Below are 19100 nucleotides of genomic sequence, written 5' to 3'. Positions count from 1 at the left end.
CCATTTTTTTCCCCCCACTAAGATAATCTGCTGGCCTAGCCCCATTTATATATAATTAAATCAATTCCTTCTGCCATTAGAACAACAATGTTACCACAGTCATGAACCAACCATCTCATGAATGTGTGGGTCTGTTTCTGGGCTATTTAATAACCCCTGTACCAATACCATACTGAAATAACCTTTTTATGTTTAAAAACTGCAAATATCTAGCACTTTATGAAGTGTGAAGAAACACACATTCTCATACTACAGTGGTAGAACTATAAATTGGAGCAAACGTTTGGGGGAAAATTTAGCGGTATCAACCAATTACAAATATACATATACATCCTCTGTCCAGCAGTTCTACTGCTAAAAATACACCCTGTGTCTATGCTCATTAAGATTTGTACACAAAATGGGGCACCTATGGGCTTAGTCAGTAGAGTATGCAACTCTTGATCTCAGGGTCATGAGTTCAAGCCCCACATTGGGTGTGGAGCCTACTTAAAAAAAAAACAAAACTGTGCACAAAAACACTGCAGGGTTGTTTGTAACAGAAAAATAAAATTAAATGACCATCAACAGGGAAGTAGTCATCTAAATTATGAAAATACCCATGCAATGGAATGCCATGTGGACTTTGGAAAAATCAGAGCTGCCAAGTGTTGGTGTCTAACAGGATGATGTATAACAAGGGCAACACAGTATATATACGTGATTTGTATAGATTTTAAATCAGCATAAGACTTCGTGTCAAATTCTGGTAGGCTTCTGTGGCCTACTTCCTCAGGAAGCACTCCAATCAGAATGACCTCCAAGTGTTAATTCTTTGAAGAGAGCAGGACATTCGAATGCCCAAGAAGGGCATGGAAGTTGCAGACGGTAGAGGAAAATTGTGAGTCCATTCGTTGAAAATCTGGATGGGATACTGAGAAGTATTTTTTTTAATATTTATTTTGGGAGAGCGCAGGTGGGGGAGGGGACAGAGGATCTGAAGCAGGCTCTGCGACGACAGGCTGACAACAGGGATCCCCCAAGGCGTGAGATCATGACCTGAGCTGAAGTCAGACGCTCGACTGAGCCACCCAGATGCCCCGAGAAGTTATTTTGAACAACGAATGAAGTTGATGGCTCCAGTGTTTTGCGTCCTTCGTATTTTGGATTCACGGAACAGGTTAGAAATCTGCTGTCCTAAGAGGCACCTGTATAAAAGTCACCCTGGCCTGTAAGATTTGGCCTTTCTGTCTGCCTGGATGAGATAGGCTTTTCTCCTCGGTGGATGGTGACTCAGAGACCAGGGCACTCTGAACGCTGACAGTCTCATCCAGACTCCTACAGCTCCCTCCTTCCCTGCAATACATATTCAAAATATGGCAACTGGAAGCAACGCACAGGGAAGATAGAGACATGCAGGACGGTGGTGCCCACACACACAGGCTGTGGGGACATGGCATTTGCTACACAACCATAGTGAATGGAAAGAATGTGGACTCAAACTAAACCTTCACACCATCCATTCAATCCATCACACCGCAGCCAGCCACACGGGCCACAGCAGAGGACGCACATCTCCTGTAGGACCCATGACGTCCGGAGAGACCTCCTGGCCCAGCACAAACCCTGCCTTCTCTGGGGTTTCTAGCACCAAGTAATTAATTCAACAGTTTCTCTCTCCCTGGAATGCTCTTTTTGCACCCACAGCTGCCATTTCGCTTCAAACTTACCATGTTTTACGTAGCATTAGCTCTGGGTTTGATCTTCCCAATGTTTTACGTAGCATTAGCTCTGGGTTTGATCTTCCCAACTGTTAATAGATTATAAGCCTCCAGTCTTGTATTTCACTATTTCCCTCAGACCTTCTTACACTGTTAACTTTTGATTCTACATTGTATCTGACAGATGGGTTTCCACAGGATGGTCACACACACGATGTGATAAATATGTGGGATGTGGTATTTATTCCCTTCAAAAATCCAAAGTTAAAAAAAAAGGGGGGGGGGGGAAATGGAGAAGTATTAAGTAGGAAAGCAGATCCAGAGAGGGCAGTACTTGTATAGCTAAATGGCACACAAATGTAGAAGGATGCAGGAAAAAAAAATGTCATTTCAATCATTTAAATTTTTATTTTGAATAGCTTTCAATCCAAAAAAGATTTCATAAGGTTATTTACAGTGCTGAATGTACAATTATGAATGTATGCCTTTTTGACATCAGGGTACCATTCTTGAGCAGCAATACAATTTAAAAAATATAAAGATGCAGTATCATTTCTGATATAAAGTTACTTAAAAAAATCCAAAGTCTTAGGGAATTCACAAATCATAACAGGAAGTAACTATCTTATTAATTTAATGTGCACATAATTACCAAATTTTATTACATTAAAAATATGTGTAAATGCCCACAGACTGTACAAAAATTAACACCCCACATTTTGTCAAAAGTTCCCAACCACCTCCCACCATAAATATACAAAAACCTATTTTCAGATATGTCAAAATTGCATGCGTGAGATCTTATAGAATGTTTTCTAAAGCTTGAATTTTGCTCTTCTCTGGATAGTGGATCTATAGCCAGCTGGGGAACAGAATACATAGACAATGATGTGTTATTTACCATGCCTCTGAAACTGTGCAGTATCTTCACAAACACGGGAGACAAAATAAATAAGAGTCAAGACTGCAACAGTTCTGTTTAAATCCAAGTGCAATTTGGAAAGCTCTCAAATGTAAGAATTATAAAACTAATATAAAAAGTATTTCTTTTGTTGTTGGCTTAGCCACTTTTCTTCAAGCATTATTTGCAGCATTGCTTTACAGCAGTTGGTGCTAGAAGATACAAAACATATAGTTACCACTATTTATATTTGAGGGAGGAAAAAAAAAAAAACAAAAAACTTTAAACAACCCTGAGGGAGACACACATTAAAAATCTTGTTATTTATTTAAAAAGTTAAAAAGTTACATATCATTATTTAACAATTACTTTCCTGGACATTTCTGTCCTTTAAGTATGTGCATAAATAAAATTTAAATCGGCAATATTTATTAATCTTTAATACATCAAAATAATATATGTACAGATTTTTAAATTTAGGTCTGTATACACTCAAATAATTTAATGTGAAATTCAGAATCAAAATTACTATGTCATGGTGATCTACAGAGAGAGAACTCAGTCTATCGATGGCACTGAGTAGGATCCACACCTGGACTCACAGACATTCTTCAAATAACATTCTGGAAACCATCAATTACAACTTGAGCAACCCACCTTGTCTATGTTGAAATGTAACTTCCTACAAATGCTTTTCCACCTACCTAAAAACCTCATTCCTTTGAAAACATATGGACAAATGAGATATAAAACCCTTATAAAATCTAAATGTTAAAAAAAAGGGTGTAAAAAATATAGCTTTTTATGATCATGCTCTTAAAGATGTTAAATACAATCCGATAACTGGATTTTTAAGCTGCTATTTAGCAATTACTTTAATTATATGCTTCAGCATTTAAATCAAATAATAAAATTTACAATTCTGGGAAATCACTTAAGAATAACACTTTTACATATCAGAAATGAATGTGGAAATTAAAAAATGATCGAGATAAGTAACTATAGAAAACAGTGCTAAATCACAGCTCAAGAGGTCTAAGATGCATAGCTTCATAGAATCATTCATGGAACAACTGTTCTTACCTAAGGTGTATTAATATCATATCATACTCTTTGATGGAAAACTTCGATTGTATTTTTATAAGAATCATTCATCAGTGGCAATAAGCAATAACAGTGATCCTGAGTGTAACTTACATTTTCCTATAGTTACCAAACATCATTCAGGTCTCTGCAGCATAAGAAATGAGAACCGTGTGGTTCTATAGTTCCAGCTAACATCTGATAAATTGGTACGTATCTATCAGGAAAATAATGATTAGCTAGAAGTGGAAAGCACAAGCATGCTACCAGTTAAGGAAGAACATAGGATAATGCCCCACAGTTTTAGCAGTTTAGTGTCCATTTTATAGCAATATCAGTTTCCTTGTTTATCGTAACTGTGGGCTTTTGCCAAGCTGCTGGATCTTACCTAGAAAGGCATTTTTAAAGTTACTTTAATTTTGTTTAAAATTTAAACATTAACCAGATAAAACAGGCGAAAAATCTTTTTCACATTTCTTTTGGCTCAATTAATGTCTAGTCTTAACTTTATTTCAATTTTCCCCCCCAGAAATTTTTACAACCAAAAAAATGCTCCTTTGTAAACATCCAATCCAAAATAAGCTCTGACCTCTGGCGCCATCTAATGGCATAAAACAAATTCACCAAGTTCATCCTGCTTTGAAAAAGTAGCAGTCATTCAAAACCACTCATTTTTAAGCCTCATTATTGATAGGAGACTTATATCAACCCTTAAAATTTTTAGGAGGTAAAAGTCTAACTCAAAAAACTCAAAAAAAAAAAAAAAACAACAACAACTCACTATTATCTTGTCTTTAAGTAATTAAAAACCTAGAAGAAAAGAAAAATCTTTAAAATGATAAAACCTGAGAGAAAAAACAGCTATGAAGAGATATTAGAAAGACAGATCTATATCTATTGCCAAAGGAAATAATCTTTTTTTCCTAGTGAGAATGGTTCTATGGTTCTACAACATTTAACTGAAGTAAATCGTACTATTGACAGCAGACAAATCACAAGATCCATTCAATAGCTTTGAGGGACATCTGAAGAAGGCAGTGAAGCACCTTGCTGATTAGAAAAATAAAACTCAGGCAGTTTGTACAGAAATTATAAAACCGTAAATGGAAATTACCTGAGTTGTTCTATAAGCAACATCATAAAACTCACCCCTAGGCTATCAAAGGGAACTGGTCTGTGTATATACGGAATTCTTTGGAAGAAATATTGGAATCAAATGAAAACAGGCTTTCTACCTATTTTCACTAGAGGCTAATTAACACCCATTTTATTTATCAATCACAAATTTAGGGGTGGTAAATAAATGAGGGCTTTTTCTGATAAGGGTTTGTGAAAATATATTTAAACGCATTAACCAAGTCTCAGAAGCTGATGTCTAAAAACCTATCAAATATCAACTTTCTTCTGTACCCTATTTAAAGAGCATCACTGAGGGTAACAAGAAAATTCTGGAAATATATGTAATATGTAGTTCCTGAACACAGACATAAGACTTTACAGACTGATTATGAATTTAACTGGCAGGCCAACTGTCTTATTTAAAAAAAAACAAAACAAAACAAAAAAAAAACACCTCTCAAATCAGCTATACTAGAAGAGACATAAATTGAAATGGTGCCATTCTGACGCACAGGATCGGAAAGTCCGGAAATTACATTCTCCTGCTACCAGCATACCACTGAGAGTGACGCAGTGCTACGTTATGGTGATGATTTGACATGATCCATTCTCCTTAACTAAAGCTTTAGCCTCTGTTGTTGTTTGAGGTTTGGGTGGCCATTCTGGATCAACCAAGAGCTCCTGAGCCAGATACATGTACTTTGCCTTTGGTATCTTCTTTCTACAGCCCAGGGCCCAGGACAAGCAGCATTTCCCCCACCGATCCACTGACGCCTAAGAAAATAAGGGGGGGAAAAACACACTAGTAGATTAAGGGCTGCTTGTTTTTAACACGTTTTTTAAAGCACAGTACATCAACACAGAAAAGTAAGAGGAAATGACTTCTGCATATGACAAATGAAAAAAACTCAAGTAAAAGAGGTCAGCTTTCAATTATTTAGGAACATATTTTTTAAGATTTTTTAAATTATCAATGCAATTTCATTTTATTTAGTTTTATGTACCTATCCTCTTGTGTGCAGATACGTTTTTTAAAAAATTTGCAGATCTGGATTTTATAATTCTATAACACATAAAACATCAAGTGTACGAAGAATAACTTTAAACTATTCAGAAAGAAAACATTTTTCATATTTAATATAGAGACCCTCATATTCTATCTCAAATTATCTCTTAATACCATTCCTCCTGGCAACTTAGCTGCTGATCATTTTTTGGAAGAAAGCATTGTTAAATATTATTGTTACTGTTAGTGAATGTCACCTTTCAAAAAATGAAGCACGATGAAAATATTGTTAGGTCAAAATTAGAATTTATATCATGTTTATTGTCAATCACTTCTTTTAACACACTTTCATTAACATAAAAAAATTTTCATTTTATAATTATAGTGTCCCCTGGTGTTCCACTATGGGAAAGAAGTACACAGAAAATTACTTCTGAAAAGGTAAATTGAGTACTATTTCTTAGAATTATTTCGTAATAAAAAGCTCTGCTGGCACTGAAATCCTTCTGGATCAATCCTGATGTTTTTAATGAATGTGATCTTAGATAAACAGTCTCTGAAGAACAAGAAAGCAGTCCCTAGTAATTGTACAAAAATGTAAATTCAATATAGGCCCTCAGAACTGGTCTTAATTGAAATTGAAATTGATATTGAAATTGATAAATAACTAAACCTGAAATCAGGTAACTAAAATGACTATTCAGAGACCTGTGAAGATCACCTCTGAAGATCAACAGTCAATTTCTAATTATTTTGGCTGTTGCTTCTCCAAAGCAAAATCTAAATCCCAGGTTGTTTTGTTTTGCCATCAAACTACGAGTAGGTTTAATCTCAACGGAGGCAATCTCACAAAACGCAAGTGTAACATAACCGAGGTAGACAACATTCTAATTTTAACACCCAAATGGCTTCATCATTGAGAGAGGCAAATTTGCTGTAACACAGGTTTTGAAACATATGTCTCTAAATTGGCCAGTGGAGAGCAGCAAAAAGACTTTAAAATAAAAACTTTAATGGGGCGCCTGGGTGGCTCAGTCAGTTAAGCATCCGACTTTGGCTCAGGTCATGATCTCACAGTTCGTGGGTTCGAGCCCCACGTCGGGCTCTGTTCTGACAGCTCAGAGCCTGGAGCCCGTTTCAGATTCTAAATTGAATCTGAAATTTCTCCTCTCTCTCTCCTCTCTCTCTCTGCCCCTCCCCTGTTCATGCTCTGTCTCTGTCTCAAAAAATAAAAAATAAACAGTAAAAAAATTTTTTTTAAAAACTTTAAAAAAATTTTAAAGGTCTTCTAGTTTATTTTGTCAACAAACATGGTAAGCTGCACTGGTACCAGGAATTCACAGGCACAAACTGTGGTCACAAGTAAGGTGCAGGGGGTTGGGGGGCAGGTAGATGCTGGAGATCATTTATCTAGTAGCGTCTTTACTGTCATAGCTAAAAAGAGTTTATCATCATCATCTTAAAACAAGACTACAAGAAAATATTTGGCATTAGGATACAGAAGAGACTAGATATAGGATTCTCAAGGTGATCCAAATAACAAATACGGATGACCCTTGAACGACATGGGTTTGAACTGTGTAGGTCCGATTATGCACATTTTGATAAATACAGTACTTCCTTATGATTTCTGTAGTCACAAGTTTTATCTAACTTACTTTATTGTAAAAATAACAGTATATGATACATACAACACACAAAATATGTGTTAACTTTATTTTATCAGTAAGGCCAACAGTAGGCTATCTATCAGTAGTTAAGTTTTTGACAAGTCAAAAGTTATACACAGATTCTGGACCGCGCAGTGAGGGGGGTGGTTAGCACCTCTCACACGTGTGTTGTTAAAGGGTCAACTGTAATTCCTTTCCACATACACATGTCATGCAAGCACATATACAATAACCCTTGACATTTAACCTGAGGTGAGGCTCACTACTTGGATCTATCTTTTCCCAAAGGTGTTTAATTCTTCAATGCAATTGTAGGAAAGATCATTGTTCCTAAATCAATCCAAAAGCTGTCACTTTTTATTTTACAGCCTACAGCACTGTTAAAGGACCACAAGACTAAAAAAAAAAAAAAAAAAAAAAAAAGGCAAGAAAAGCTAGGCCTTGTCTGTCCAGATGAGCCATCCAGGTTAAAGGGCAATGTGGCAAGCATAGCATGCTGAGTTAAGGAAAATCATAGCCCAGGGTCTCCAAATTTAAGAGACACACACATACACTACACACAAATAGACACATATATACCTATATCCACTGTTTCCTACCTGTAGAAAGTGTGGCAAGCAATAAAATTAAAACAAATTTCATTGCAAACAGAATCACAATTAAATAGAACTCCTTCCACATTAAGGTGAATATTTTTTTAAATAATCCTATTTGCTTATTAAAAACAAGTACACTTGTTATAATTTAGAAAAAATAAATTAAGTCACAAGAAACACTAGGGGATCCCCCTTCTGCTTAAATTGGAAACATTTTGTTCCTGTACCCTCCCTTCCCTCAAATATCATACACATGAAGTACACAATAGGCAAGCACAGGTTTGTTAGTTGAAACAAACACACCACATGCATCCTTAAATACAACAGAATTCACGGGTAGAGAAAATAACAGGTGCTACAGGCATGCTAGAATGAGAAATGAACCAAGGGAGAGATGATGGTAGCAAGAAGAGAAAGAAGCTCTGTGCACCAAGAAGGCAGATGTGCAGCAGCACAGGGCTCAGAATGAGCACTCGGGTCTCCCCAAACACCTAGGCATAAGTCCCTGAAGCAGGAGAACACAGTAGCCGTAGCAACTGGAAGGAGTGGTTAAACAACCAAGTGTATCCCTCAAAGATCGGAAAGAAGCTGCCACAGTCCAACAGAGAAACCACAAGGAACTTGCAAAAAGATCTACAGCTAAAATTCTCCTGCTTCTTAGACCATTCCAAGCTGTTGGTTCTAGAACCCCAATGCCAGTTTACTTTCAGCAGTGTCTTTTACAAAATGTTTTCATGAGTAGCATGTAAAGGAATAAAGCCATGCTTGTGGGAAAAATGCTGTAATGATACTGTGGTTTTCATAATAGTCTTCTTCCATACCAATCCTGAATATAAAAATAAAGACAACCAGAATTAGCATTCTATCTAAGTAAGCTCAAACAATGTTTCAGTGGCATAAGGACTACAACTAATACTTGCTTTCCCCCGCAAAAGGAAAACAATCAGGCACAAATCCTCAGGCGGGATCAAACTACATGATGATGTAATCCTAGTTCCACATCTACCACTAAGTGGCCTCAGTTTACCAGACATGGGATATGCACCAATGCTTCTTAGCAAGAGAATGTGCTGCACAGATCTTCCCAAACAGGGTAAAGCTCTATAGAAAACTCTTCTTAAAATCAGAAACCCTGGTTTCAACGCCCAACTCTGTCACTCAGTAGATGGCATAACCATGGCAAGTTGACTGAATGTTGCTTCTTTACGTATATAGTGAAGTGAGAAATACCTTAAGATTTTGGGAGGATCCTGGAGGTGTTGCACAGTACCTTACAGATTATCAGGTATTTTAGAAAAGGTTATCAGAGATTTCCAGATGAGCCTCTTGACTTCCCAGTCCAACTGTCTAAGACCCGGAGCCTAGTCCAGGGCCTCTTGTTTTGAAACTTTCAACCTATATGGGTCTATATGGTTAGGAAGACAAAAAAGAAATAGGGCTTTTCATCCCCCAGAAATAACATAGACAGTTGGGACTTGCAGTCTGAGAAGATCTCCTGTGATTCTTGGTAGAAAAGAGCACAGAGCAGGCAGACACGAATAACAGTTTGTGGCACAGGAGAATTACGGCAGCCACAGAAGTTCCTGATGCAGCAGGCCACTCTCACCTCTAGTCTCTTTTCACCTTCAACCTTGACACCAGTGACATCTTGGACTAAAAATTCTCTGTTGGGAGGGGTTTGTCCTGCGTACTACCATAGGATGTTCATTTAGCAGCATCCTTGGCCTCTACCCACTACATGCCAGTAGCAACCCCTCTTCCCCTCCAATTGTGATAACCAAAAATGTCTCCAGACACCATCAAATGTCTGGGGACGGGGGGTGGCGAGCAACAGAGTGGGCTCTGATTGAGACCTTATGGTAATATAACTAGCTGACTGGTTCTTGAAGGGTCACAAATATGAACAGTGAAGCCACATTACACATTCTGAAAGTGTCAGAAGATGAAAGTGTATCACTCTGTGCTAACACATTATAAGAACTCTTTTCTAAAGCCAGTAATTTTAAAAATGCTTTCTTAATCACAATCACAGAAACTGAAGACTAAAATCGTTGTCTGCTCAGTGATTCTCAGAACAAGGTGGCAAACACACAGGGGATGCTGGATTTGTCTATTCTAGACCACTTTCTGCCTTCACTCTCTCCTCTGAACACTTCAGAGATAGGAAGCCACATGAGAGACACAGACTTTTAAAATAAGGAGGAGGGGCCCCTGGGTGGCTCAGTCAGTTAAGTATCCAACTTCGGCTCAGGACATGATCTCACGGTTTGTGAGTTCAAGCCCCACATCGGGCTCTGTGCTGACAGCTCAGAGCCTGGAGCCTGCTTCGGATTCTGTGTCTCCCTCTCTTTCTCTCTGCCCCTCTCCTGCTCACACTCTGTCTCTCTCAAAATAAATAAACATTTTAAAAATTCATTAAAAAATAAATAAAATAAAATAAGGAGGACAGATACTAACAAATTTCTAGGAAACAGAGACTTAGCAAATAATAGAATTGTCTCTCATTTAATTTTGTTTGAAAAGTGAGGAGAAATGTCCAATTCAAATATTTTAAAGGAGGCTTACGACCCCCCACTTTTGACTAAATAGGGATATATAATGCCTCCTCAGAATCTGCATTTCTTATTTAAAACTTTTATTTATTTTTTTAAAGTAATCTCTACACCCAATGTGGGGCTTGAACTCATGACCCTGAGATCAAGAGTCGCACGCTCCACCAACTGAGCCAGCCAGGCACCCCTGCATTTTCTGGATCAACAGTGAGAGCTGAAAACTCAATGTAAATGTTTTCCTTGGCCTGCGCCTTGCCAATGCAAACATGTCATATGAGGACTGATGATAGGAGCCGAAATCCACCCCTTGAAATAATGTAGTGAGGTAACCCAAAGGAAAAAAAAACTCAGACACAGAGGAGATTTCACTAATGGACATGAGCCCTGATACAGTTCTAGCCTTATCACTATACTGTTTTGAGAAAAAGGAACTAAAGGTGAAGCCAGACACATGCCATTAGTACCAAACTTTCACTCTTCGTCATAAAGCATTAAAAAAGGAAATGGCACTCCACAGGACCTCTTAAAAAGAAAGCAATCTGTGATATTACTCTGGGCATCGAGCCTACTAAACTACCAAAATAAAGTTCAGGAAGTTGCTACTTAGGTAAAAGAAGGCTAAAAATAAGTGAGTGACCCAACTCAGAAATGCCAGGGAATCCTCTTGAACTCTGACAGCTTTCCTCTTGGCTGAGGATGAGCAGAAGATTTAGGACTTGGCATATGTAAAAAGCCCATTACGCACCTACAAACAGCAATGGGTCAGATCATGAGGCAAGGAGACACTGTATTGTCAAGTTCTCTACAGCTAAACAAGTGGATCAGAGTTGATTCGATGATTACCAGTTTAAAAAAAACTAAGACCGACCTTATATGTTTCCTTATGTGTTGTAGAAGTACATACATGTGTATTAGTCATATACTACATGACTAGAGGTTACAGTATATGACTACAGCATCCAAACACTAGGAAATGGGTTTTATTCATCTCTTTCTCTTCTCTTTTTACCATGGAGCTTGTGTATCTTTCAAATAGTAAGCTGCTTAATGGATCTAAAAACTCAAAAGTCCTAAGCGATGGTTTATATAAAGATCTGCACAGTCTCTCTGAGATTTTTTCTGAATGAAGAGAGACATACGTCTGGAAAAGCCAAAGAGCTGCCCAAAATTAAGGCACAGTAACTGCTGACAAGCAATCAGAAATAATTCCTCAAAATTTTGTTCTCTGGACTCTGATTCATGAACAATTCCCATTTCATAACTTTGTTTACATGAATCTCATTTAGCTTCTAATGGGACTCATGAAAACTGTAAACATGTAAGCCAGAGAGAAATGGAAAAATGAACTCTCACTACTGAGAAAAAGATCTTCAGACACAGAGAAGATAAGGATTGGAATGGAAAAGAGACTTATGAAATTCCTGAAGTCCTGAAAAGCCTGTAACAAACGTTTGCCAAGAATTTTCTAGGACTCCTTACAGGAAATGGAATGCCAGGCGCAGGGGAAAGGTGGAGGTGACACACAACAGAATACCACCCTACAGAAGGCAGAGCACACAACTAAAGGAGCCTAGATACACGTGAAGAATGGAGAGCAAGTGCTGATTTCCAACCTGTGGCGGCTGTGTGGTGGTGAAGCGGTATTCTCCTTGTTTGTCTCGATTGAACACAACTTTCCAAAGGACCATGTCAAGGAAGAAGTTCTGAGAGATATTCCAGTGAGTTAAGAATTAAAAATGACTAAGTCATTCTTTATTAATGCGCACATTTTTAAAAGGCTCACACAATGCTGCATCATTAGTGAAAAACATGACTTGGTTTTCATACAATTTCAGTTAATATTGAAAAAGGATAAAGTATAATAGAACTTTTTTTGTTTTACACAACAGAACTTTTGTAACAAATATAAATCATCATAAAATTCTTGATAAAATGGGACCTCTAAACTTTCCACAAAATATGGCTTTTATTTGAATCCTCAGGCCTTTCCCATATTAAAATAATGGTTATAATCTGAGTTAACAATGAATTATTTTCACTGAGTTAAACATAATATGTATAAATGTGTATGACTTCATCAGAGTCCAACATAAATAATTCTTGACGGTGAGCAAGAATAATAAATTAAGAGAAATTATGAGAGGATTCCCTTAAAAATTTTTTTAAAATTTTATTTGAAATAACATTTATATGAACAGATGAACTTCTATAGAAAAAGGAAAGCTTTTAAAATATAGTATCTTGGATGTACTTTCTGGTGTCCATAAAACAGAGAAAATCATTTTCACTGGGCAATTTAAAAAGATCAGTACCATAATATCCATGCTGCCCACTATGGCCCAAATTTAAATACCAAGTCATCTTTTAGATAACAAATTAAACATAATTTCCAAGTTGAGAACAATTATCACCAAGGCACACACAGTTCCCCACAAATTACCTAATTTTAGTTCAAAAGCCTGCCTCATAAACCCTTAACTTAAAAATCACAACTGCATCCCCTTCTTCCATTTCACCTATTGCTACTAGAGGAGTGAATTAGAATAGTAGTTCTGAGAACAGACACAATCTTATTAAAAAGAGCAAATGAGAACTTACTCGCTCCCTTTATAGAAGCCAAATTAAAGGCAATCCTACTAGGAGAGTAACTATAAAATACACAATGGATCAAAGAGGACCTAAGACCTCTAGAGGAAACTTAGAAGTAACCACCAAGAACGAAGTTCCAGCAATCAGTGCTGGTAAGTTCACAGTGGTCGTTATTTTATACTTTCGATAAACTGTTATTAAAATTCACTACAATTCATGGAGAAAGCCCCTCCCTCCTTTCTTTCCTTCAATGGGAGATTTTACTGTATATCACAGGTCACTGGTGGTACATGCCCACTGTGATTTCATGATCACTGGTTTACTATGAGCACCAATCTTCTCTCCCTTCTAAAGATCACTGCTTTTTGCTATCTCACTGGTTACTTTCTCCTATCTGTATGAGTGCAGCTAAGTTATATCCCTTAACAGGACTACATTCAGTTCATGGAAAAGGTCAAGAAGAAAAAGCTAAATGATTTTAACTAAAATGAAACTGAGATTCTTGGTAGATTTCCATGCTGCCACCTGTCCTCTTCCTCCAGGAGTATTAAATCACCAAGAATCCCAAAACAGCAACATAGTCATTTGATCATCTGAAGTGCTTACCTCCACCATGATAGATACAAGGGCATTGACAAGAACAATCATAAGCATAGTTATACGCCACTGATATGGTACACACACTATCTGTAAGACAAAAATTTTTAAGTTAAAATTGTAGTACGCAATTAACATTACTGCATTATATAATAATTTCTACATTTACCGAATTCTTATTATATACCAAGTACCTTCACATACATTATCTACTCTATCCTTAACAATGCCACAAGGTATATCCACTTTTCCGATGACAAAAGTGTAACTCAAGGTTAAAAGAATACAGTAAAGCGGCTGAGCTTAGAGTCAAATCCTAATCACTAAGACTCAAAAGCCCATACTTTCTACTGGTTCATGAACTTCTAACAAGTCCCTATTTTTAAAGTAAAGTCTTGTCTTTAAACAATGAGGCAGATACCAATCTAATAATGAAGTATCACTCAAAACTCTACATATTGATATAAAGACAAATTCATAAAAGGACTATCCAAATCAATTTAACAAACAGTCTACGTTTTCACTTTAAAATCTATGTTTAATTTCTAAGGTCTAAAAAAGAAAAAGAAAAAAAATTCCATTCATGCATTCACCTTTTAGTCGACTAGCAAATATTTACTGAGCACCTAAGATACTATGCTAGGTGCTGTGGAGTTGATACAATCTAAGAGGTTTTAGAAAAACCCCTATGACTCCAGCAAGAAAGATTTCAGGGGTGGAGACTGCTATAGTGATCAAGGCAAGAGATGATGGAAGCTGAAACTAGTGATAGGGCCACAAAATAAGAAATATATATGTGGTTTCTGTGTAACACAGAGCTTTTAAAACTCTTTTAATTTCCCAAGTGATGTTGGCAATAGAAGCATCTTACCCAGAGCTTCTAAATCTCCTGGAATATCCTGGGTATCATGTTTTTTATTCTAATGAGGCTACTCTTGGTGGGCTCTGGTTAGCTTCAGGGTGGGGGTTGGTCATCAGAAAGACTAAGCCATGATTAGAAGCTCAGAACTTTCAGCCCCACTCTCCCATCCTCCACAGAAGGGAGAGAGACTAGAGATTGAGTTAATAATGGGCCATAACTACATAATGAAGCCTCCATTTTAAAAAAATGTCCCTCAACTTCAGGGTTTGGAGAGCTTCTGGTTCGGTCAACACATGCATGTGGTGGAAGGGTGGTGCAGCCCCAACTCCACAGGAACAGAAGCTCTTATGCTCAAGACCTTTCTAGACCTCGGCCTATCTGCCTTTTAACCAGGTTGTACATTTGTACCTTTATTATAATCTTTATTATAAACCAATAAACATAAGTGTTTCCCTGAGTTTTACAGCAAATTCTCAAACCTGAGAAGTGGGTTCTGGGAACTCTGGTTCATAGCTAATTAGTCAGAAGTACAGGTGATGACTTGGGACTTGCAATTCATTGGGGAGCACTCTTGCAGGACACAGCCCTTAACCTGTAGGGTCTGGCTAATTCCAGGTAGTGCCAGAACTGAACTGTAAGATACTGAGTTGGAGTCCAGAGTTGGAGACGAGTGTGGGAACAACCCCCACACAACTGGTGTCAGAAGTTTTGTGAATAGAGGAAACAACGGTTTCTTTTTAGGTGGCAAATGGGATGGATTAAAGCTAAAAGATTCAGAGTAAGAAAATGGAGAGAATCTAGGAAAAGACTGGCTTTGAAAAGAAAAGGAGAAGACAAGGACACATATACACACTTCTGACTTGGATAAATGGTGGTACTAAAAAAACCAAGACAAAGCAGGGTTGAGGAAGAATATGATGATAAGCTTAGTTATAAAAATGCTGAATCAGAGAACTGATGGGCGAACCACGCATATAATATTCAGTATGTCAGTGCATATTCAACCCTAAGGCTCAGTTGTGAGAGCTAGACCAACACAGATGGCACCATGGGTGAAGCTGGCACTATAGAGCAGCTCACCCAAATGTACAGAGTAACACGAGCGAGAAGAACAAGAATGCGTGGAACACTAACATTTAAGGAACAGGAAGAGTCTGAATCCATCACAGAGAATGAGAACTAGTCATAAGGGTAGGAAAAAATCAGAAGGGAGCACAGCATCACAAAATTGTAGAGGGAGTCTCAAGAATAATCACATGAAAAAAAAAAAAAAGAATAATCACATGGCTAACTTTTCAAATACTGCTGAAGAGTCAAGTAAGGTTGGGAAAAAAATAATTAAAAGGACAAGTCCACTGAACTTAAGAAGACAGATGTGAAGCAGCAGAAAGACACATGTGGTGGGAGAAACATAAGTGGTTTTTGTTTTCTTCTTTTGCTTAAAGTGCTTATCTAAATCCCTCCATGAAGCATGTGGGGAAACAGACACTCATACACTGCTGGTAAGGACTATAAATCGTCAATCTCTTCCAAGTTGAATAACACAGCTGCTTGTACCTGGGATAAACCACTCCATTCCCACTCTGTGGTATGTCAACACTCACTCCCATACACTACGGGACCTGTACTGCACGTTCATACCGGCACTGTTAACACAGGAAAAGACTACAAACAACCTAATTATTTACCAATGGAGAATGGAGAAATGCATGAAAATATATTCCTACAATGGAATTCTATATAGTAGTGAAAATGAAATGCATGTATCAACATGGATGCCTCTTAAAAATAATGCTAATGGGAAAAAGCAAGTCACAGAAAAATACAAATAGTAAGATAACATTGTCATATAGGTCAAAAGCAAGCAAAACTTCTATGGCTTCATACAGTATGGTAATTGTATAATGAAAAGCGAGCCAATGAGATAAAAAATTAGAATAGTGGTTCCCTCAGAATGTTTGGAAAAAGGTACATGATAGTGCCTTACTGATGCTGGTAGTGTTACCTTTTTAGGTTGGATGATGAACTCATGGGTGTTCTTTTATTACTATTACGCTTAACAACTTAAATAGGTGTGCATTTTCTTCTATATAAAACAGGTATTTCAGCATTCATAAAGTTTTTAATGAAAAAAAGAACTCAGTGGACAGTGAAGAAGAGGCAGTAGGTACAGACTACTCAAGAAGTGGATCGATAAGGGACAGATCAAATAACAGGGTCAAAGTTTTTTTATTTTTAAAGACCAAGCAACATTTGTTTGTAGACAGGGAAATGGAACCCGAAGCAAAGACTGAAGGAACAGGAAAGAAACATAAAATAACAGGTAGAGCAATAAAAGCTGATGTTCCAATTATGTTCTTTATTCTTTCTAGGGTATTTTTGGGTCACTTTAACTGCATTTTAGAAAATTCAGAAAGAAGAGGTCCTGGGGGGGAAAGACCTTCAGAGTTGAGTCTCTGTCCCCAGTAACCCAAGAACAAAGGAGGGGGTAGATCATAAGCCCTAGCAAACATCCAGAAGTCCTATTTGGCTGTGTAACTTTCATGAACTATTATTAGTGTGTCATCTTCTATCACTGTCTTAATAGATATTATCACCCTCAGACAACCAGTAGTAATTGATGTGCTGAACCCTTACCTGAAGAACCTGGTCAATAGAGGCAACTGGATGCAACATGATGAGTAATATGAAAACATACAAAATAATCACAGACACAACAAAAAAATCTGAAAAAGAAAGTAAAACAATTAAATTAGAAGTTCCTTTAAATAAAAATGCATATAATAACAACTGGTATACTGGCAATCCTAAATTTGGTTTTGGATACATCTATTTAGGTTGATGAAGTACATAAAATGTGTGTTTTATGTTATTTCCTAGAGTACGGCACATCATCCAGGCCCAAAGGATTCATTATGTGACATAGAAATAATCAGCATTTATAAAAATAGGAGACATTTTGTAGTTCTCCTAGATAGATAGCTAATTTATAAGATAATCAAGTCAATATATAATTCACAGATAGGAGACTAGATTATGTAGAGCAAAATGAAATTATCATTTAAAACATGTATGTAATAATTATTGTTGAATATAAAAATACTGAATAACATTTATTCCCAGTATTAAGTATGTTATAATCCTAAATGGAGACATTCTAATTTGACTGTAAGTATATTTCTGTTAAGTGTATCCCACTTTCTTAATGACTTCCTCCATGAAATATTTCTACAGAAAATGTACGCTAAAACCCAGAAACTGAGTATCTACTATTTTAAATGTGGGTTAATCCACTTGCTGCAGTAGCTAGGAGCGGTAAATTCAGTCTCAGAGTACTTTGCATTACTTTCCTAACTCCAAAATAAAACTCCCTGCTTGTGGTCATTTTGTTAACCGTGTACATACATGCATACACCTGCAAATATACAAACATACTCTCCTATAATGAGCCTTAAGGCTCAGAACTTTCCCCATTATATTGCTACCCCCCGCCCCCCAACTTTTTCCTCTTGTTTTTTTGGTTTGGATATTTACTTACAAGTTCGTATTTGAGGTCATCTTGAAACTCAAATTTTACTAACACCATGTAAAACCAAAATTTTATCACGAAGCCTTCAGATTGGGTAAAGAAGTTAATATCCAATTTTTGGACTTTAAATGAGGAATCTCATACTATTTTTAAATGTGGGAGCCATTTACAAACACTGTTAATATGTCAGTTCAAACCTATAAGCCAATATTTATTGTTTTGTAGAAATAACATTATGTTCTATATGTATGTATTTATTGTTTACATGTATTAATATCTAGATTTACTGTTCTAACAACTTGGGCTGGAAGTTTTACTAACATTCATGTCAAAGTGGGGACACTTTTTTTATTATAAGTCACTGACCAACAGGCTGAAAAATTTGGGTCCATGCTAGATTAAAAAAAAATATTTTTTCTAGATCTTTATTTTTAAAACATACTACTAAGCTATAAACAAGAACTATAACATTCTATTCAATAAACGTAGCAACTAAAGTAATATATAAGTTACACAGTCACTCATACAGTTATTGTGGTCAGTTAAAGTGTTTGGACAGTGCTAATTTCAAGTACAGAAGCACACAAAAGACAAATTCAGAAAAAGGACAAGAAATGGTCAGAATACAAATGCCAGAGAGATATGGAGACAGAAAATAAAGCTGGTTCAAAATAGTAATAGCCCATATTGAATGTTTTCCAAATTCGAATGCATTTTTACAGCCATAAGCAAAACAGATTTGCAATCTACTTCCTGACATGTTGCCAGAAAAAAACAATTTTTTTTTTGTTTTCCTTTACTCAGGCTCACAAATGTCTTACATCTTCCTCAACAGTGTTTCTCAAATGTTCCTGTCTTTCTCCTAGAAAGACACACCTTTGATCACACCTCTAAAA

At 36.8% G+C, this 19100-nt stretch overlaps 1 protein-coding gene across 8 annotated transcripts in view; it reads right to left on the bottom strand.

Moving 5' to 3' along the window:
- Window positions 1-2083: 2083 nt before the first annotated feature.
- The window catches only part of ATP13A3 (ATPase 13A3), a 146552-nt gene continuing 129535 nt past the window's right edge, over window positions 2084-19100 (bottom strand). For 6 of the 8 annotated variants that reach the window (XM_045037111.1, XM_045037110.1, XM_019839963.3 and 3 more), the window contains 4 exons: window positions 17313-17401; window positions 13823-13903; window positions 12241-12330; window positions 2084-5577 (listed from right to left, as the gene is read on the bottom strand). In XM_045037111.1, coding sequence (XP_044893046.1) covers window positions 5380-5577; window positions 12241-12330; window positions 13823-13903; window positions 17313-17401 — 458 coding nt within the window. In that variant the 3' untranslated portion in view covers window positions 2084-5379. Of the gene's footprint in view, window positions 5578-7435; window positions 8079-12240; window positions 12331-13822; window positions 13904-17312; window positions 17402-19100 lie in introns of those variants that run through there. The other 2 variants (XM_045037113.1, XM_019839966.3) reach the window with 2 other exon arrangements.

Source organism: Felis catus, chromosome C2 (assembly GCF_018350175.1).
Source record: "Felis catus isolate Fca126 chromosome C2, F.catus_Fca126_mat1.0, whole genome shotgun sequence".
NCBI classification, from domain to species: domain Eukaryota; kingdom Metazoa; phylum Chordata; class Mammalia; order Carnivora; family Felidae; genus Felis; species Felis catus.
This window is presented reverse-complemented; position numbering and strand designations above follow the sequence as displayed.